Here is a 22,969-nt window from a genome sequence, read left to right as displayed (position 1 = left end):
AATGTGTATTTATTTTAACACATTTGAAACAGCAGAAATAATCATGAGAAAAATATGCTCATATGATAATATTATCATCATGGACATGTAAGATTGATAAGTTCAGCAAGAGTTCATTATTTGAAAGATGAGTATTATAAATTAAAGATAATTTTTAAAAAGATTAACATATTGCAATTAAAGGGTTAGTTCACCCAAAAATGAAAACTCATGTCGTTCCAAGCCCGTAAGACCTCCGTTCATCTTCGGAACACAGTTAAAGATATTTTAGATTTTGTTCGAGAGCTTTCTGTTCCTCCATTGAAAGTCAATGGACGGCATACTGTTCACGTCCAGAAAGGCAATACAGACATCATCAAAGTAGTCCATGTGACATCAGTGGCTCAATCTTAAGTTTATCAAGCGACGAGAATACTTTTTGTGCGCAAAAAGTAAACAAAAATAACGACTTTATTCCACTATTCCACTAGACGCGCTACGCAGTTACACTATGTGAAATAGCTCGAGACCAGAGAGAAGGAAATTTTTCTTCTTTTTCTTCTTTTTTCCTTCTCAGAGAGAAGGAAAAAACCTATGAAACTAATAATGAACAATATAAAACTAACACGACATAAGCTTAATTTAAAATGGCTTAGGAACTATTGGCTATTTAGAGGTGGATAAACGCTATTTCCGAATTTTGGGAGGTGCGCAAACGGCGTTTACGTGCGTTTAGTCTCCACTACATTCCTGGTAACAACATCCACCGGTGATCTCAGTCATGTTGTCTGGCCTTGAATGTGAGGTCGTAACACTCAGAGGACACAGAGAATCCCTAGACATCCTAAAGTTCTCACGCCTCTCCTCGGGCACGACAGTCACACACACAAAGTTATCCCAAAATCTCCGCTTGAGTTTCGCCGCTGAACAACAACTGCGAGTAAACCTCCGTCTCCTTTGAAGAAAAGCTGTATCTGCAGAATGTGCAAACTGACATCACTCTTTAACAAGGCTGTCAAAGCGGAGAGCAGCAAAAAACAACTGCTGTACGATGTCGTCCACCGTCTTGGCTGAATTGGTCACATGACTGCATCACATGACTAGAAATGCGTCATCGTCTTCAAAAAGCCTCCGTTTTCACAGTCCACATGGTGATGGAAAAACTGTGTTTTCAAATTCATCAAATTTGGAGAGTGTTTTCAAAACACTACGTTTTCGTTGACTCAAAACACCGACTCAGTGTTTCGACGTGACTCCTTTTTTTAAAAACAATTGTTCGCAAAATGATAGTCAGCGATTCAAATTTCGTGAGTTTCCTGTAAATTAACAAGTACATTATTAAATAAATGAGTAAATAAACAAGTATTCACATATTTGGATGTGTCGCCTGCCTTAACGTCTGTTTTTAAATGAAACTTGCGCTGGTTTCTCTGCTTGTCTTTCACACATATCTCATCACTCTCCGCCCTGTTAACAGTGCAGATCTGGGTGGAACCGTTAGAGAATAAGGAAGAAGAAACGTGAGAAAGACTGAAGGAGGATCTGTGCACTTCTAATGATAGTGACTTACATCACATTCAAGAAACACATTTGATCAGTTCTTGCTTTCACTGGATCGGATCTGGTTTTTCTCTGGATATCTGAGACTGAAGTCAATCTGGAATGAAGGCTGCCATCATCCTCTTCATCTTCATCACCTTCTGCCTGATCTCAGGTCAGTTCTTCACTGCTCAGTCTGGGTCAAATAATATACTATATTACCCAGATTGATGATATATAATAACCCAGAGCAAATGAACTTGTGTTTGGCAGGTCAAGTACTTTGTGTCAGAGTGTTTGGATGCACTGGAGGGAGTTTAATGTTCAAGTGCATGTACAAGAAGGAGAGCAAGACTGAAGATCAACATAAAGTGAAGTATTTCTGCAGAGACAGGAGCTGTAAGATGGCCATCAGTGCTGATGTTCAGAGTCAATGGGTTTATAACGGGAGATTCGCTCTGTATGATGATGATAACAGCAGATTCTTCACAGTGTTCATCAGGAACCTCAGCAGAGAGGATGATGGGGAATATACATGTGGAAACAATCAGACATGGTGTCGTAAAGTTAAGTTAGTGGAGAAGACGGGAACGTGTGACACTTTATAACTTCCTACAGCAATTATTTATTATAGTTTTAAAGATGCAGTACGGAAGATTTTGAGTAAAAATTAACAAAAATTAATTACTGAAAAAAAAATCAAAACAGTTTCCATGCCTTACAAAACGGTCAGATTATAATAATAATCCATAGTTTGAACTGTCAGGTTTGATTATGCAGGGAAAATGTCAGTTTTAGGTTTTATGTCTTTGCATGTTCATGTTTCCTCTGTAAAAAGAAAAAAATATATGTAACTTATTAATTCAATTACATTAATTAATAACTAATTAATTCTTATTAATTTATCTGTTCAGACATTTTCAGATGTGTGTTTTTCTGTCAGTATGTCTTGACGTAGGATGTCACAGCTCTGATCTCGGGCAACTATAAATATACCTAAAAACAACCACAATACACATTAAAAGGAAAACACTGCAAGGATCATGACGTTGTGTTTCACACAGAGATGGCGATAGAGAGGCCAAAGTTCCCTAGTGCACCTTTAATAACACTAATAATATTTTAGATTTAAGTTCATGTCACAAGGTTTTGTTGAAATCATTTTCAGGGTCTCGTTGTGGAAAGTCTGTTATCTGGGACGGGTATCTTGGACAAAAGACGATCACTTTCCGCTGTGAATATGATGAGAAGTTTAAAACACACACCAAAGTTTTCTACAGACTGAACGAGTATCCTGTCCATGTTCTGAACAGCTCACGATCATCTCAATCATCTGAGGAGAAGTTCAGTCTGTCTGACAGTCGTAAAGATCATTTTACTGTGACCATTAGAGATATTTCTGCAGAGGACGGTGGAGTTTATTTATGTGGAGTGGAGAGAGGCGGGTCAGATCATCGACCTTCAGATCAATCAATTACTCACATAACCTTCATTAAAGAGATTCAGCTGAATGTTTATGGTGAGTTTAGTTTCTTTTAACTAAAGAATCATTACAGCTCTAAATAAGAAATGTAAATCCCTCCTGACTTTTAATAATGTAATAAATTAAGAAATAAATCTTGTTTTGCAGGTAAAATCACGTCTGTCCAGGTTCAGGCCTACTCCAGTAAATCAGTCTTCATCACGTGTAAATTTCCACAAGAATTCAAAGGAAACAAGAAGTTTATCCAGAAAGATTCATCACAGAAGATCTTCGTTGAAGAACAGAATCAGTGGGTTCGTCATGATAAAGTGCTCATGTTTGATGATTCCAGTGAAGGACGTCTGAAGGTTTTCATCAGTGATTTAACCGCGGCTGATGAAGCGACGTACAGATGTGGAGTGAATATCCCTGATCATGATCTGTTCACTGAGATTAAGCTGACAGTAAATCAAGGTAAAGAGCTTCTGGGAGGACCTTCATTTTAGAGACTTCAAATAAGAAAGATAGCTTTTTTATATTGTATATTTTTATCTTTTTTGTGTATAGTTAAAAAAATTCTGATATTACATATTTTTCATATTTTTTGTGTGTATAGTTGATCATTTTCCTGCATCAAGCAACACATCTGCTATTATTGGTGAAAGTGTGAAACTCACCTGCAATTTCCCCGAGAAACACAACGAGACCTTCACACACATCTGCAAAGAGAACAAGGAGAAGATCTGTGAAAGCATCAGTTCATCAGAGAAGAAACGCTTTGAGTTTTCTGCCGGCCCTTGTGAAAAAGAAGTGTGCTTAATTGTATTGAAAGCGTACTTTTTGTGTGCTTAAAATAATCGAAGTATACTTTTTGAAAAGTGCACTTGCAGATAATATAATAAAATTAAAATTAAAGACCACTTAAGTGTACTTAAAGGGAATACACTTTAATGACAATATTTATTAACACACTTAAGTGCACTTTTTACAAATGCACTTTGTAATAATATCTAATTAAGTTTAACTTAAAGTAAGTACACTTTCATCACAATATTTATAAACACACTTAAGTGCATTTAAAAAAATGCACTTTGTAATAATGTCTAATTAAGCTTAACTTAAAGAAAGTACACTTTCATCACAATATTTATAAACACACTTAAGTGCAATTTTTACAAATGCACTTTGTAATAATATCTAATTAAGTCCAATTTAAAGTAAGTACACTTTCATCACAATATTTCTTAACACACTTAAATAAAACTTTTAAAAAAAGCACTTTGTAATAATGTCTAATTAAGTTTTACTTAAAGAAAGTACACTTTTATCATAATATTTATGAACACACTTAAGTGCACTTTTTACGAATGCACTTTGTAATAATATCTAATTAAGTTTAACTTAAAGTAAGTACACTTTCATCACAATATTTATAAACACACTTAAGTGCACTTTTTACAAATGCACTTTGTAATAATATCTAATTAAGTTTAATTTAAAGTAAGTACACTTTCATCACAATATTTCTTAACACACTTAAGTACACTTTTTAAAAATGCACTTTGTAATAATGTCTAATTAAGCTTAACTTAAAGAAAGTACACTTTCATCATAATTTTTATAAACACACTTAAGTGCACTTTTTACAAATGCACTTTTTAATAATGTCTAATTAAATGTTACTTAAAGAAAGAACACTTTCATGACAATATTTATAAACACACTTAAGTGCATGTTTTAAAAAATGCACTTTGTAATGTCTGCTAAGTTTTACTTAAACATACATTTTAAATAATTATGATTTATAGTGTTTTAAATTTATTAAAGTTAAAGTTATAAGTTATTAAAGGGAATTTATTTTGATGTATTGACTAATATATAAAATAACAGTTTTAATGGAAAACATGGAAAATAATTGATTTTAATTCCAACTCAAGTGTGTTGTCCAAAATTAATTTGTTAATGTATTTTAAATGTGTTTTGTCTATAATATATACTGTGTGCATTATGCAGTTGAAATATATTTTTCCAATACATCTGCTTATACAGTATAATCCAGTACAACTTATTGTTGACATTTTTATCACCAGCCCTTGCTCTATGAACTCAACTAGTGTCAGCTTTCTACATAATATTTGAAAATAAAATGTGAGAGGAGTCTAATGTGTTGTAGCTACTTTACATCTGTGAACATAATACTTTCAATATCATTATGTTGTTCTAAGTTAATTAAACACACATTTAAAATTGTATTAATTGTGAGCAAAAGTTAAACAAATATAAACAAAATTAATTTGCATTTAAATTAAGTTAAAATACATTTAATTTTAATCACACTAGACTACATTGAAAAAAAAAAGATTTTAGTTAGGTTAATGAGTAAAGTTTTGTGAACTTACAGAGTTTAACAACACAATGAGTTAGAACAACTTAAACAGAAAAGCTGAAATAACATTTAACCCCCTGAGGTCGACGGTATCGCCGGCGATACCAGCTCGCTTTTTTTTTATCAGTGTAAAAGAAACTCATGAATACTCTGTTGACTTTGATTTTCCATAGGAGTTCCATACATCAATCGATTCTGTTAAATGTGTATTATTTTTGTGTATACTCACAATAAAAACATAGTGTTGTGCTTTTCGACAAATAAAGAAAAATAAACACGAAGCGAGTTCTGCCTTCTCTCTGTCCGTGTAGTCCATTCTGAAACGCGTCCGAAAATGAACCATAACTCAGTGAATACTTCTCACACATACACGTGATATATGTCTTTATGAAGCTTGAAATCTCTTCTTTTAAATGAAGTAATTTATATAAAAAACAAATATTCTCATCTTGTGAAATCTGTATTAAAAGAGAGCGATTCCAGTCGACCTAATTAGAGCTAATTCAAATGTAATGTGACTCCGCCCACGGAGAGCGCACGCTATTCAAACGCAAATGGCTGAGGTAATCCGCGCAATCCTGTGAACGCCCCCATCAGCTCGAGAAAACCAAAACACAAGTTTATTCAGAACATTACTTGCTTACACCGTCTTGCAGCGCTGTGAGGAATAATGAGGAATACGAGGAATACGAGCTGAGGAATACTAGTAAGTTTTCCTTCTCCGGTTTCTGTTTATTGACAAATGAACGGCATGCGCTCTGTTTTTCTCCATTATGGACGCGAGCTCTAAAAAAAAAAACACTAAAAGACTTTCAAACTTTCACAGAGACCTCAAAACAGAAAGTACAAATCCTTTCTTTAAAACGAATTTCGTTTTGAATCAATTGTATCTTAATTTTAATAATTTGTTCATTAACAACTTTCCTGGATTTAAAGTAAATAAGCCTATCGTCAACGAATGATGATGTTTTAGCAAACTGTATTGCTATACTGAGATGAGTAAAAATCGACTGAAATATGTTGAAATAAAATGTTGGCTATTTGTATAAGCAACGTAAACTGCAAATTAACATTTATATGCCCTAATATTTCATGAAAACAACTTTACAGTCAGGCGAAATATGAAAGACAACATTTTGTTTAGTAGATTTGGGTACAGTTTTTACTGTAGAATATACTGCCTCATCAAATAAGCTTTTGTTTAGCAATTTCTATATATAAAATAGCCTAATATTTTTGTCAAAAATAAAGTCATCAACTAAGATGTTAGCTGTTCCAATGTTGGCTATATTCAAAGTAATGAATACATAGATAAAATGTAGGCCTATAATCTTTCTTTTTTTTTACAAAGAAAGAGTACACTTGAAATATTGTTGAAATTGTAATTATTGTTGTAATTGTAACCTTTTTAATAAAATAGCACAACATATGTACAAGATAGATGTAAGCAAAATCTTAAATGGTCAATATAAGTCTTCTTCTAAATATCTTTTGTCCTTGTATTGTGGCTCAGCCAGTTTCACACCTGTGTGAATGGCTCATCATTATGCAGAGTGGGTGGTAATTCAGGTGAAAACCACTCCTCGTTCACGCCCCCCTCGCATATTGGCTTTCCAAGCAAAACCTGTTTTACATCAATTTAAATCAATGTATGGTTTTATTTGAACGATAAAGCAAGACTATTTTCACATAATTTTGAAGAAAAAACTATAGGCGACGACATCCATGGGTCAAAAGTCTTATTGACACATATTTACTATGTGTTTTGTGGCCTTATTTCAGAAATTTTAGTTTTTAGTTTTTTCAATATCCACGCATAAACATTATTCTCTCAAAAATTAAAACATGTACATACACGTGGCTCACATATTATGGTAGCCCTGTTTGTGCTTTATAGAGTGAATTTACACCTTTGCCATTAATATGTTTATAAGCAACTGAAAAAAGCACAAATGTCAGGGCATGTCAGAACATCTCAAGGGCCCAGAAAACCGCTCAGACTCCAGAGGGTTAACCATGCATGATATATGAATATGTTGCTTAATGCGCATGCGCGAGAAATACTATGTCATTATGACGCTCTTCACTAGAGTTTGAAAAATGCGCTATGTTTTGCGATCTGTTTGCGATGCGTGATGATACTGAAGCTAGTAGCCAAACAAAAGGAGCACCACGTTTGGATGTTTGTTTGCAGATGAGAAGTTATGCTGCAAATAATCAGTCAAGTAAGTATATCTTGATGCTTTCTTTAGTTATTTTTTTTTTCACCGTAACATGTCAGTTGCTGAGTGCATTTTAATCGCAGATATTATAAACTCAATAGACTCGGGAGGTGAATTAATCATGTTTTCAATAATTTATATATGATTGCATTCTAATAATGTCTTACATTGTAATGTGAGGAAGGCGTGTGTGGTCGTGTTCGAGGAATTTGGTTGCTGATTTTTTTTTTTTAACTAAACCGACTTTTTAAATTATTTTAAACAAGCTACTAAACATTTGCTGAATGCTGATCCAATATTGTAACACTAAGACGTTTATATACATTTAATACAAATAATCAATCTTATAACCACCATAAATATGTAATATATTACCCACCTCTAGAAAGAAATGCTTGTAATGTGTTCAATTTCATTTTGTATTTAAAGAGTTGTTCAATTACTATTTGTTTTGGAATATGTAATATTTTTGTGTTTATCTGGATTTAAACATTCATTTTGCAGGATCAGTTCATATTTGTTATTGGAGATACAGTGCAAGCGGTGTGGAATCACAGACCTGTATTGATGAGGTGATGTTAAAAGATTTATCATGACAGCACATCCTGATCAAGCTAAAACACTACTTTCAAGTCACTAACTATACCTATAGCTTTTAAATGCAGTTTGAATCTTTTGCATGTGCAAGTAATAAATTCACACCTGTGCATTTACACATGCCCCTATAATCATCATATATTTTATAGGTAACAAACCAAAGGAAGAAGGCTTGCAGCATTGCTGTGTCAACCGTGGTAAATACAGCAACAGGAACATCCTTCATGAAGATAGCTATGTGGGGCAAGCTTAAAATGTAAGAATACCTTTCTTAATTTGCATTGGTCCTGGGTTTGCATGGGTCATATATCTATATTTGTGTAATTGATAAAGTTATGCTTAATTCCCTGTAAAGTAGCAATAAAAAGGTTCTCTATTTTTAATCACTTTAAGCCCAGTGTCAGTGAAGATGGCGTAGTCAGTGGAATCCTGCTGTTTGTGGGAAATAGAAGGAACCTTGCCCAGCTTTCTACTACGATGTGGCCCTGATGACTGAGGTAATCAGTCACATCACACAATTTATCAACAGTTAACAGTCAAAAGTTTACATACACCTTGCAGAATAAACTGCTTCATCAGGGTAGTACTAAATAAAGATAAAACGTATAAATTTTTGTGATCCCTATTATTGATAAAATTGTTAACATTTTGCAGATACTGCAAGGTGTATATCAACTTTGAAGCGCAACTGTATATCTATCTCTTTCATTCAATTGAGCCAAATATAATAATGGACTGGATCTGTATTATAAACAAATTTTCTGTTTTTTTTGTTATTTTTTTCCTCAAGGCATTTTTTTCTGACTTTCCTGCATCTTTGAAACATTTCCATTCACATATACTCTGGAGAGCATCTGGGACATTGACATAAACAGCACTTTCCAACAACTTTCAAAAATTGGGTGACAAATCATTTTGGTTTTTGTGCTTTTGGAGTTCTTCAGTGTTTTCTTTTTTCTTTTCTTTTTTTAGTGTTTTCTTTTTTTTTTTAGACAAACTTAGATTCACTGTAATGCTGGAGTAAGCATTTGGTCCTGTTTAATGTTGGTGCTGGTAAAGGTTTAAAGGGATACTCCACTTTAAAATGAAAATTCTGTCATCATATACTCACCCTCATGTTGTTTCAAACCTGTATGAATTTCTTTCTTCTGTTGAACATCCCTTTAAGAGCTAAATAACAAGGTTCGGTAACTTTTAATTAGGTTTCATTTGTTAATATTAGTTTATTTTTTAGCCAACATTAACTAACCAAGACTAATATTATCTTACTTAGACTAATAAATGCTTAAAGTATTATTCATTCTTAGTTCATGTTAACTGAAGTAGGTAACTAATATATTTTTGTAAAGCATTACCCAAAGGTCTCTTTCCAAAACTGTTTGTGTTTATGCATAGTGTTTCTTGGGGTTTTCTTGTGCATCAACAGAAAGGTTTTTATGTACTTCTTTTAGAGATTATTTTGTCAGTAAATTTAGAGGGTTTTACATTTAGCTTTGTTGATTGTAACATTGCATTTAATTCACACTTAAGTGTATTGTTAACTGACATTAAAGTATATTTTAAATCACATTAATTGCGTGTCATTATATTGTGTAGTGCACTTTAACTATATTTTGAAGATATTAGAAGCAATTATGAAAGTAGATATAAAGTTGTATTAAAGTACCAATTAAGTTGTTCCAAAAAATCACTCTTAATGGCAACTTATTGCATTTTATTTCAACTTAATATGTGATATATTTTAAATTAATTGCACTTAATGTGCATTCAGTGTGTCGAAAACATTGCATTTAATTCACACTTAAGTGTATTGTTAACTGACATTAAAGTATATTTTAAATCACATTAATTGCGTGTCATTATATTGTGTAGTGCACTTTAAGTGTATTTTAAAAACACTAGAAGCAATTATGAAAGTAGATATAAAGTTGTAATAAAGTACCAATTAAGTTGTTCCAAAAAATCGCTCTTAATGGCAACTTATTACATTTTATTTCAACTTAATATGTGATATATTATAAATTAATTGCACTTAATGTGCATTCAGTGTGTTGAAAACATTGCATTTAATTCACACTTAAGTGTATTGTTAACTGACATTAAAGTATATTTTAAATCACATTAATTGCGTGTCATTACATTTTGTAGTGCACTTTAAGTATATTTTAAAAGCACTAGAAGCAATTATGAAAGTATATATAAAGTTGTAATAAAGTACCAATTAAGTTGTTCCAAAAAATCACTCTTAATGGCAACTTATTACATTTTATTTCAACTTAATATATGATATATTTGAAATTAATTACACTTAATGTGCATTAAGTGCGCCGAAAAGATGGCATTTAATTCACACTTAAGTGTATATATTTAAAGTATATTATTTATGTAATAAGTACACTTTATAAAAGTACACTTAAGTGCACTTTTTTTTCACAAGGGGGTCCAGCAGGAGTTTTCACAGTGAGCATCAGTAATGTGAGCGTGAGAGATGCTGGAGTTTACTGGTGTGGAGCCGAAACCAGAGACACACATCTGACTTCTGTCTCGCTCACCAATCAACATCAACTCACTTTAACTAGTACGTACAGTCAGTAGCGCGGGAAGGGGGGTGCTGCGGGGGCTGCAGCCCCCTCGTCATAGCATCAGCACCCCCAAGTGGGGGGCTGTGGACTAATATAATATTGTACTTTAAAAACGTGAAATAAAAATAAATAAATGGACAGCGTTAACTAACTCTCTTATGCCTAATGTAGTGACTGTTCAAGCTACGGAGAAAATGAAATAAAGTTTGAATTTGTCATGCTTTGTTCCGTTCAGAGCACGTGAGCGGAGATCGAGCGCATTTCTGAATATTCCGCTCGCTCGCTCATTCCGCTCAGGGTCGCTCAACCCAGAATGGCCTGCTGGTTCGAAAATATGTGGAATAAGGGCTGCCTCCGACTAAAGTTTTTTTTCTAGTCAACTAGTAGTTGTTCATTTAAGCCATCAGTGTACAAATCGCCCCTTTATATTAATTTTATTACTTAAATAGGCTATATACAGGATAATGAGCGTGTAGCCGCACTCAAGCACACGGCCGCACGCATTAAGATTGCCACAAAGAACCGGCAAAATTATGAATGTGTCCAAAATAGCAAGGAGACATTTAATTGTTTATTAATAAAATGGTGTTTTCTGTGTCGCTGCAAAGATGGAGTTGTCGATGTGGACTCGCCATGAACGCCAGAGAGAAATGCATGTGAAATACACATTTCAAAGTATATAATCAGAGAGCCTATTTCTTTTCGTTTTGAATAGTTTCGTTTAAAAGTAGACTTTTCAAGCTTTCTATAATAGCCTATATTTCTAAAATCTGTGATGCACAAGCTGAGTTTCGGTGCCCTCCAGTTCACGTGCAATGCAAGTGATCATGCCAGTGTCTTATTACATTGTCTGCTATATATTTGCGTCTTATTTATTAAATACAGGCAATTGGTTGATAAAACATTGATCAAAATTAAGATACAATTTATACAAAACGAAAATCTTTTAAAAATAGTCTTTCTACAAAACAAAACTCAATGAAGTGGTAAAAATCATGTCTTACCCACTCCATGTCTCCAATCATATTGCATCTCATGATGTATCTTTATCTTTCTCAGGCTGCATATGCTCACTTTCATAATCAACATTGATTAAATTAAAAAATAACATTAGCCTATAATATTTAAACATAAATATGAAACTAAATGTTTTCTTTAATGGCTACAACACATATACAGTACAGAGAAATTTCATGTCTTGTCGTTGGCCACAACATAATGACCTCACATATTTTCCAACCCAGCCCCCAGCCCCCCCTCCATGAAACAGCTTCCAGCGCGCCTGCGTACAGTGACCATCAAAAACCTGCTTGTTTAAGTAAAACTGGCTGCGGCTTTTGTGTTTTAGCTTTTTAGTGTAGTAAGTTCTGTCTACAGAAGTGTTGAGATCCGCCTGACTTTGTGTTGAAGCTTTATTTTGTCTGTGTGGAGCACAAAGGATATTTTCTGAACGTTCACACAGATCTTATCTATACAATGAAAATACAAAACTGCACTGAAAAGCTTAGGTCTGGACAGGTCTTCTGACCGATGATATCATGTGTGAGTTATGAATATGCATGATGATTTTGATTATGATTTTGTGTCCGTTGTTTCGTCATACAGTATTAAACTGCTTCACAAGACATGAAATACACATGTGCAGTTCTGCTTTTGTTAAGCTTAACAGCCCCTTTTTATTCTCTGCTTTTCCCTTTTTTGTAAGACATTATTGAATGGAAAAAGGAAAGTCTGGTAAGATCCAACAGATCCGTTGCTCAGTTTGAGTTGTGATCTGAAACGAGTGTTTGATGTACAGTGTGTGTATGAATGCTTGGACATGATGTCATAGTCTCACCTTGACAATCCCTTTGTGTGTTTTCAGGCTTATCTGATTTCTGTGTCTCCGGGGTTTGATCCGGCTGGCTGAAATACAGCTGTAAACATGGTGAGACACACACACACACACACACACACACACACACACACACACACACACACACACACACACACACACACACACACACACACACACACACACACACACACACACACACACACACACACACACACACACACACACACACACACACACACACACACACACACACACACACACACACACACACACACACACACACACGTCTGGTGCACTATCTTTGTGGGGACTCTCCATAGACGTAATGGTTTTTATACTGTACAAACTGTATATTCTATCCCCTTACACTGCCCCTATCCCTAAACCTACCCATCACAGGAGACATTCTGCATTTTTACATTTTCAAAAAAACTAATTCTGTATGATTTATAAGCTTTTGTACCCATGGGGACCTCGATTTAGGTCCCCACGGTGACACGAGTCCCCATGAGTCTGTGTGCATTCAGGTTTAAGTCCCCACCGGTGTAGAAAAACATGTCCACACATACACACACACACACACAAAATACTGTACATTATGTAAATCTGAGTTTGTCTCCCTCTGCTGTTCAGAAATACACATTCATTTTAACCTCGCATTTTCTCTGCTCTTGTTCACATAGGAATCGCTTCATCATGTGGATCGACTCCAGTCCAGTTACCCACAATCCCCTCTGATGAGCTCCTGTACTGTCAGTTTCCAGAAGCATGAAGAGTCTCTCAGTGAAGCTTCAGTCACTGTCAGCAACGAGGAGATTCACTCTGATTACACCACGCTCATTTACCACATCATGCCTAATTAATATTATTATATGAAGAAACTCTGGGGTTGCTTTACACCTCCACACTGACGCCAATACATGCTTTCCCTTAATATCTGCTGTTAGAAATCACTCCTGTTGTTTTATTCTTTCTGAAAAGAGCTGGCGACACCTAGAGGCACTGTTGGGTAAAAGCTGAAATGTTTCCATCACTGACTGACTGCTTTAAATCTGTCAAATCTTTACGCAGAAAGCTATCAGAAAGCTAATATAAAACTAAATGGCGCTCTGTGGCGCGGCAGAATTTTGAAAAAGGGCCTGAGCCGTTGCTGGGAATAGAGAATAATGTGTTCAAATTTTAAAAGACATGGTGATGTGCGACCCCTTTAAGTTGTAATGTGGACTCATGCATTTTCTGTAAAGCTGCTGTGAAACGATGTGTATTGTGATTGTGAAAAGCGCTATACAAATAAATATGAATTGAATCATAATGAACTTGCACTGATTTAAACCCAAAATTACTTATTTATGATGAAGGAGAACAGAACTACACAGCATAAGAAAATAATTGCAATTTCTGATAATATTAATACACAGGTAGATATCAATTACAGATATAAAATAAACATATGATTAGGCGCATTTATGTTTAAATTCTTTATGTAAGTATAAGTATATCATTACAAAATTCGTAAGTATGTTATAAGTATAAATTCATAAGTATATCATTACAACACATTACCAATATCTAAAACTTAAATTTAGCTGCTTGATTAAAACAAATTTCAGAAATTAAACATGATAATGTGATACTTGTACTCGTAAGCATCATTTAAGTGTCCAGCATTGAAAATTAAACAGGTTGACTATGGTTTTATTACAACTATCACAGTAAAAACACAGCTGCTGTAGTATGTAAGGGATAATGTAGAGCGAGGCAGTTGTTATAGCGAATACAACCCCGACAGGCTGATCAGGACACCGATGCGAAGCGGAGCTTGAAGCCTGAAGGGGTTGTATTCGCTATAACAACCGCCTCGCTCTACATTATCCCACTTATTACATGGCTACTCACCAAATAAATCAATAATTTGACACAAAATATTGTTTTAAAAAGGAGTTTATTGTTTTAGAAACGACTGTATTGCTTCCGCTAAAGAAAATAGTCTGTACCGTCTCTATGGTTAGAATCCTGCGTCCATAGCAACGCTCTGTTTTTCATGGCAACAGTGAGTTACCCTTAGCAGCGGACTGTTATCAAGAAATAACATACCGCATAGAATTCAACCAAGCCATGTAGTTAGGGAAAGTTAGGATTTTTTTTGCCAATCTGCAAAAAAAATTCTTACCAATAGCTTTTTTTACCATGTGTTCCTATAGATGTCTAGTAACACCTCCCAATTTATCCACGGCCAAATCCTCGGGGAAAAGCCTGGAGAGGCAATCAAAGTTGGGGTGCCCAGACGGCCTGGGTAAAGATAATTAACTTTTTTTTTTTTTTTTTTTTATATATTACCTTTTGAGATGTCTAACTAGGGGTTTTTAGGGGTGCCGAATCTATCCCAGCTATTAGTTTTGAGGAAAAATGACTCCAAGTCCATACAAAACCCACATAAAAATGGTTTTATTGAACAATTACAAAACAAAACTTACTAAATCGGTTTAAGGCCAGACACTACAGGTGAATAGAGTCAAATTTTTAACTAGCAGATATCACCATGAAACTTTCCCAGTTGATTACCTATATTAAGATGAGAAAAAAAATGTATTACAAGTTTTCTGTAATTTAATGTTTAAATATGCAAATTAGGCAATATCTAATTAAATATGCGCTAATTTGCATATCTTTAAAAAATTAACAAAATCTGAGTATTGGATAAAGCCAGGTTAAAAATTATTTTTTCATTGTGTTCACATATTAGATGGGAAAAAAATAACAGAGGGATTTATGGATATCTACTTTTGTTATCCTGTAAATCAGAATATACTGTCAATAGCCTTAAAAAAAATATTTTCGCCATGTTTTTTGGAATAAAATTTTATATAAATCAGGCTAGGAATAATATATCTACAAATCCCTCGGTATATGTCTTCATAATATAACTAGGTACAAGACTGAAGAGTTTGGTGTATATAGGTGCTACTGAAGTGGAGATTTCAGAGAGAAAAGTCATTTTGAGAAAACAGGCTTTAAAGATTTATCATCAGCCAATGAGATTGCGCATTCAGCCCTTTTACTTTCAGATTGGTTGCTGATAAAAAGGAAATGACCATATTTGGATCTGACAGTTGGATTAGAGTTACACCAAACTCTTCAGTCTTGTACCTAGTTATATTATGAAGACATATACCGAGGGATTTGTAGATATATTATTCCTAGCCTGATTTATATAAAATTTTATTCCAAAAAACATGGCGAAAATAATTTTTTTAAGGCTATTGACAGTATATTCTGATTCACAGGATAACAAAAGTAGATATCCATAAATCCCTCTGTAATTTTTTTCCCATCTAATATGTGAACACAATGAAAAAATAATTTTTAACCTGGCTTTATCCAATACTCAGATTTTGTTTTTTTTAAAGATATGCAAATTAGCGCATATTTAATTAGATATTGCCTAATTTGCATATTTAAACATTAAATTACAGAAAACTTGTAATACATTTTTTTTCTCATCTTAATATAGGTAATCAACTGGGAAAGTTTCATGGTGATATCTGCTAGTTAAAAATTTGACTCTATTCACCTGTAGTGTCTGGCCTTAAACCGATTTAGTAAGTTTTGTTTTGTAATTGTTCAATAAAACCATTTTTATGTGGTTTTTGTATGGACTTGGAGTCATTTTTACTCAAAACTAATAGCTGGGATAGATTCGGCACCCCTAAAAACCCCTAGTTAGACATCTCAAAAGGTAATATAAAAAAATAAATAAAAAAAAGTTAATTATTTTTACCCAGGCCGTCTGGGCACCCCAACTTTGATTGCCTCTCCAGGCGTTTCCCCGAGGATTTGGCCGTGGATAAATTGGGAGGTGTTACTAGACACCTATAGGAACACATGGTAAAAAAAGCTATTGGTAAGAAATTGGAAAAAAAATTCCTAACTTTCCCTAACTAATGTAATAATCAACGGTAAATGTGTGTTTACAACTACAATTATTATTTAATATTACAAATACCCAGGCTTAACTATGGTTACTGTGGTAAAATCATGGCTAATTCATTTTTTTAAATGATAAATGCAAACAAATAGTTAATTTAAAGCTCATTAAAACACTGCAGACCGAAAATTAACAATCACACAAACAGTTAAAAACAACACACCTCAGTCTGAGCCATAGACAGTAAAAGAAATGGACACAGCGGCCCCATAGACTTCAGTGGAGAAAAGTGAAGTCAATTAGAAGCTCTCACTTCCTGATGGCTGAGCGTACTGCGCAGACTCAAACTGAGCTTGATGACGTAGATGTGACGTGAGCAACCCGTCTGACAGTTCCCAGTAAACAAAATTGTCCAAAAGACGTCTTTTCAAAGTCTTTGTCACAAAAGCGTATAGGCCTACGTTAAAAAATCCATTGATGAGCCAGAATGAAAGTTTTTATGACGTCTTTTTTTATGTGTTCTGCACGTCTGATATAGACGTTCATCGAACCTCCATATATAGGGTTAAAAACTGGTTCAGATGTGGCCATTGTGGATATATTTTGATCATTTATGGTCTCATTTAGATATATTTTATACTGTTTCTGGACCAAATAAATACTCTCAGGATGCATTAAATTAAAACTCACGTTTATTTCAATCAATGTTATTTCCTTTTGAAATTGCAAATCAACACACAGACAGTTTGTGTTTGCCCAAAAATCATGAACATAAAAGACACATCTGTAAATCACACATCAGACACTTGTGCTGAACTTATTCACAGACATAAAATACAGATACTTTGATTATTTCTGTCAGACATCTCCAGAAGATCTTAGTGAGAATAAACAGAGGTTTAGATGTTGATATTTGTTTCATTTGAAGTCACCATTGTGGTGATCAGTGTTTGCTTTAGTTGGGCTCTTGGTTTGTGTTAGCTTTTCTGAGGCTGCTTTAACTGTGTTTGTAAAACACATTTGTTGTGGCAGAAAAAGACAATATAAAGCTAGATCAGCTGTTATCAGCAAAATCTTTTCAGATGTTTTGGCATTTATTGCTGCCTATTTTGTGGAACTGCAATATTGGTACCAATAGAACATAAATGATCACTTTTTTTTTAGAAGTGGATGAAAAGCATGTCCATACCATGTTTTTAACAAGTGTATCATATAGTCACACAGACATCAAGATTTTGCACATGATTCACAACAATGGTGACAATAAAAAAAAAAAAGCACCATGCTGCAATGCATGATGGGTAGCTTTCAAAGTACAAAACTCATTCTTGATTCCAAATCTTTTTTGTTTTGATTGTCACTGTTGTTGTGATTCATATACAAAATCTTGATGTCTGTGTGACTACGAGAAATATTTGCTCCAAACATTAGCACTAGCTTTTTATACACCTTCAAACAAGTGATCATTTTAATGCTCTGCAGTTATAAACACAAAACATAATCACAAATCTTTAAACATAACATTAGATGATTTGTTTTTGATGATTATGTCATCGTCAACAAGGAGCTGATAACACCTGATCTGACTTTTTCTTTGCTTTTTCTGCCATAACAATTGTGCTATATAAACACAGTTACAGCAGCCAAAGAAAAGCTAACACAAAAAGAACGGGGACCAAGAGCCCAACTAAAGCAAACACTGATCACCACAATGGTGACACTTCAAATTACACAAATATCAGCATCTAAACCTCTGTTAATTCTCACTCAGATCTTCTGGAGATGTCTGACAGAAATAGTCTTTTTCTTTTTCTTTCATTTTTTTTTTTTTTTGATAGAAATAGTCAATTTCTGTCAGACAATTGTATTCAGAAACAAAAGTATCTGTATTTTATGTCTGTGATTAAGGGCTAATCTAAATGAGACCATAAATGATGTTGAAATATGTCCACAATGGCCACATTTGAACTAGTTTTAACCTTGTACGAAGGTTCGATGAACGTCTAGATATCGGACGTGCAGAACACGTCAAAAAAGACGTCATAAAAACTTTAATTCTGGCTCCTGAGTGGACGTCTTTTCAGCGTCAGACTTTTGTGACAAAGACTTTGAAAAGACGTCTTTTAGACAATTTTGATTAGTGGGATATATTGAGTATATAGCAGATATAAAAATGCTAATGATAGCAATAGATAAACTAAAAAAAAAAAAAAAGGTACAAGCTGGAATACTAAGAATATTTGCAGTACTTTAATAAGCTGTGTGATATCATAATGCAGGATGGCTGAAACAATGTCATGAACAGTTTTTTGCACGTTCCCTGCTCAAGATTTATTGGCACCCATAAAACACCCCAACAAACAAGTCTGGATCTGTCACTAGACAACGGTTTTACTTTTGCTGGATCAAACACAGATTTGACAACATCAGCGTGAGCACAGGAGCAGTTCTCAGTATCCAGCAGGACGACCGCCATTGCTCTTGTCAGATTCAGCACAGAGTTTGTCCCCCTCTCGCACAACCGCCTGGACCGCTGTTGATTCAGTATTGTTTTTTATTGTATGATTCTTCTCCTTCAAGCCTTCAATTACACCCTGAATTTATAAACACAGAGAGAAAATGTTTATATTTCTCACTTTGTGAATCTATTTTACATGTATGGATTAACCCAATGCAACTTCCATTGCATTTCAAGATACACATTTACATTCTTATCAGTTCTTGCTTTCCCTGGGAATTGAACCCATGACCTTGGTGTTGCAAGCACCAACGCTCTACTGTTTGAGCTACAGGAAAGCTGTATTTAGATGACAAACTTTTGTTGTGTAAGAATCCTACCATATCAAAATTATTGTCTACATTTGTCTCGTTCATCTGGGTCTGAACTCTGGGTTCTGCAACAGCTTTCTTCAGGTCATAATCAAAGAATAGATAGTTTAGGATCACCTGAGATGAGAGAGACAGAACAGAGAGAAAAGTGTTTTTAGATAAAAGACAAATACATTTAAAAATCACACAAACTACAGTGGCAAGGTAATGCAAAGTCTGCAGCGGGAGAACGAGTGCAGAGAAGAACGGAAACAAGGAAGTCAAGTGCATGACGTGTCTCTAATGCCTGGCTCACACTACAGGGGTTTTAGGCCAATTTATCCCTGATTTTCCCCTCCCGAGAATCTGAGAAAAAATCTTGTTGGTGACCTCGATCGGTTCCGATGTTTGGCACAGATTATCTGGTGATGTGAGGCGTTCACAGATCGAATCTCGCATCTCCCGATCTGCTCTCACACAAACCAGGCTTGCCCCGATAATATCAAACATGTTTGATATTTAGGATTTTAAATCGAGTAAGACTGAGATTACGTCAGTACTGTCAAAATAGCCAAGAAACAAGAAACAAGTAGGGCTGTCGTGGTAAAGGAATTTCCCTTGAGGTAATTTTGAATGACTCAACAGCGCGATATTCGTTTTAATCTCCATTTATTCACAGCAAACTCCCCAGTGTTAAATTAACACTCCTCAGTGTACATATAGATCCAACTACAGAGTGTTAAAATGAACACTGAAGCAGTGTTGAAGTTAATGAGATAATTAAGTGATTAATTAAGTGATGATTGGCCATTAGTGGTGAAACCTAATGTTAATCAGCAGAATCCTTGACGGAAAGAGAAACAACAAGAACAGAAAAAAGAGAAACACAAGAATTACTGACTTCGAGCCATTACACATTATTGCTCTTAATATTACCAGATGGCCTTTATTTCTGTCATACATCTACACACGCTCTTATTTAGATTTAGAGACGTTTAGACGGTAATGTTTAATGGAATGTTTAGTTTCATGTCACCATTATGGTGATCAGTGTTAGCTTTAGTTGGGCTCTTGACCCTTTCCTTTTTGACATTAGTTTTTCTCTGTTTGCTTCTCTGTGATGGTTGCTGTCTATCTGGGACCCTAATCAAACACACCTGATCCAGCTAATCAATGTCTTCAGGATTAATAGAAAGCTACAGACAGGAGAGTTTATCAGGGTTGGAGCTAAACTCTGCAGGACAGTGGCCCTCCAGGACAGCATTTGCTCATCCCTGTCCTAGAGTTTCTTCTAATGAGCTGATGAGTTGAATCAGGTGTGTTTGATTAGGGAGACAAAGAAAACGTGCAGTGTTGGGGGTCCTTCAGGAGCAGGGTTGGCAAACACTGCTGTAGTTGGACCTATATGTACACAGAGGAGTGTTAATTTAACACAGGGGATTTTGCTGTGTTTCTTGCTAATAAGCATTACGCTGTGGTCAGCTGGCACGAAGACGAGTACATGTTCAGTAATGAAACCGAAACTAAAAAGTGTGTTAAAACGAAGTGGAGTAAAATGAAGATACAATGTCAAAATAAGGGTCGGGTCCACATAATATAATAAACACAACATAAACCTGACAATGAGCTTGTTAGGCCATTGTTATATCAGTTAGTTCCTCGAATCTCGCTTTATGAGAGGCTTTCTGCTGATATTTCACCAGGCATTTAAAGTCTCTGCACATTCTAGACCGGCTGTCACTCAGTCATTAAACTGGTCATTCAACGGAAATGTAAAAATGATGATGCATTCAAAGATAGATGTAATGAAACAAGATGTTAATTATTTTAATATTTAATTTAAACTTTGAGCTCCACTTTACAAGGCTCAGCTGAGCAGCAACGCTGAAGCTGATGCGTCACCTTATGATCAATGGCATTGATTCATTGTTTTGACCAGCGCTGACGCCATTCATTAGACATATCCTTAAAAGGATGATTTTTGAAAGATTTCACTTTCCTTGGTCACGGCTACCTTTTTTTTTTTTTTTTTTTTTTTTATTTAACAGGACAATGCATATTAACAACAGTATGCCTGTAACATGCCAGAGTTACCCAGTGGCTAATTTTCATCTGTAGTCCTGTTTGCCAGATGTACAGTGGCACCCTAGGGAGAGTAAAATTTTTAAGAATTTGCATTTAAATACAAATATGTCTGCTACAGCGTAGCTACAGTAGACAGTAATTATGAAAATATAAAATCTCACTAAAATTACTTCTGAAAAGCATCCTAATTATATACACAGGCAGTAGCAGCAAGTAGCATGCATTGTCGGTGTAACAGGTAACATTGTGTATCTTTTTCACAAATATGACTTGATATGAAGGACAGATATTGTGTTTACATGCTTTTCCGCTTCAGATCTGCTGCGTGAGATCACGTGAGACGTTGTTAAATTGAGCAAAGCTTTAATTGTTCATCGTTCATCAGTGTGTTTTGTTACCTGAGCAGTTGCAGTGGTGATATTTGTTCCACCTGAACCTCCAACCACCATTTTGACTTTTTCCTCATTTTGACTTCTGTTTTTGTCTAATATTATTGTGGGACACATTGATGAAGGTGGCCATTTACCTTGTCAAAACAAATAGTTATATATCTTACATGTGAACTTTTATATTTACATTTACATTTACATTTACAAGTAAAACCACCAATATATATTTATATTGGTGGTTTTACTTGTTCTTAACATTGTAACTCATTTAAACTCAAGGCATGCCATTTTCTTTACCTGGTTTAATTAGGTAGTTTTTGTTAACTCCATTTTTCCCCTTAGGATCGATGAAATCCCTCATTTGGTCATTAAATATAATGCCTGTTGAGGGTGATATCACTCCAGAGCCAAACCTGTGAGGACATAAAAAAGATCCAGATAACAAGATTGAAAACAACAGCAAAGCAACAGTGCTTCATAAACTTCACTGTTAGACCTTACCAGGCTGATGTGTTGACTGTGCTGTACAGTTATTTACTATAATCTAATCTACAGTATGTTACTGTAAAAATACCATGAACTAAATTAAAATTTGAGTTAACTAATTTCACTTGCAGAAACCGACTGCCTTAAATTGACCAACTGTCATTTAAATGGATTAACTAATATTTATAATGCACTGACAATGTGAGCTAAAAATACTTCTTATTCAGTTTAATCCAGCATCAAAAATGTTACTTTACCACCACTGTGAAACTACAGCAACTAATTACAATGATGAATTGTATGCACACACACAAAAATTGAGCTACACTGCTTTATAGAAACACAGAGATATCAGCACATAAATCTCAACAATGGTGGCAAAAAAAAAAAAAAAAAAATTGTTCACAATGTTTTAATGCACTAGATGATAACTGATTACAGAAACATTTTTAGATCTCAAGCTGTATTCTCAGATATAGGATTAATAAATATTAAATAACTATAAATTCAAAGCTTAGACACAGAATGAGATCAGAAAATCAGAATGTCCAGAATGATTATGGCATCATCACAACAGGCACAAACATCTGATTAATTAAAATGTCTTTTTCTTGCCATAACAAATGTGTTTTATAAACTCCCAGTTACAGCAGCATAAACTGCATAAAATAT

The 22,969-nt window shown here is 34.6% G+C and overlaps 1 protein-coding gene across 1 annotated transcript in view; it reads right to left on the bottom strand.

The window, feature by feature from the left end:
- Window positions 1-18,979: 18,979 nt before the first annotated feature.
- The window catches only part of LOC308688888 (glutathione hydrolase 1 proenzyme-like), a gene marked incomplete at both ends in the record, with an annotated part of 52,645 nt that continues 48,655 nt past the window's right edge, over window positions 18,980-22,969 (bottom strand). Inside the window, 4 exons of the mRNA XM_081362325.1 lie at window positions 18,980-19,123; window positions 19,368-19,475; window positions 21,821-21,948; window positions 22,109-22,224. Of these exons, the coding sequence (XP_081218451.1) occupies window positions 18,980-19,123; window positions 19,368-19,475; window positions 21,821-21,948; window positions 22,109-22,224 (496 nt within the window). The remainder of the gene's footprint in view (window positions 19,124-19,367; window positions 19,476-21,820; window positions 21,949-22,108; window positions 22,225-22,969) is intronic.

Source organism: Scardinius erythrophthalmus (assembly GCF_964197995.2).
Source record: "Scardinius erythrophthalmus genome assembly, chromosome: 3".
In the NCBI taxonomy this organism is placed as follows: domain Eukaryota; kingdom Metazoa; phylum Chordata; class Actinopteri; order Cypriniformes; family Leuciscidae; genus Scardinius; species Scardinius erythrophthalmus.
Note: the sequence above shows the minus strand (reverse complement) of the source record. Positions and strands in the feature narration are given on the sequence as shown.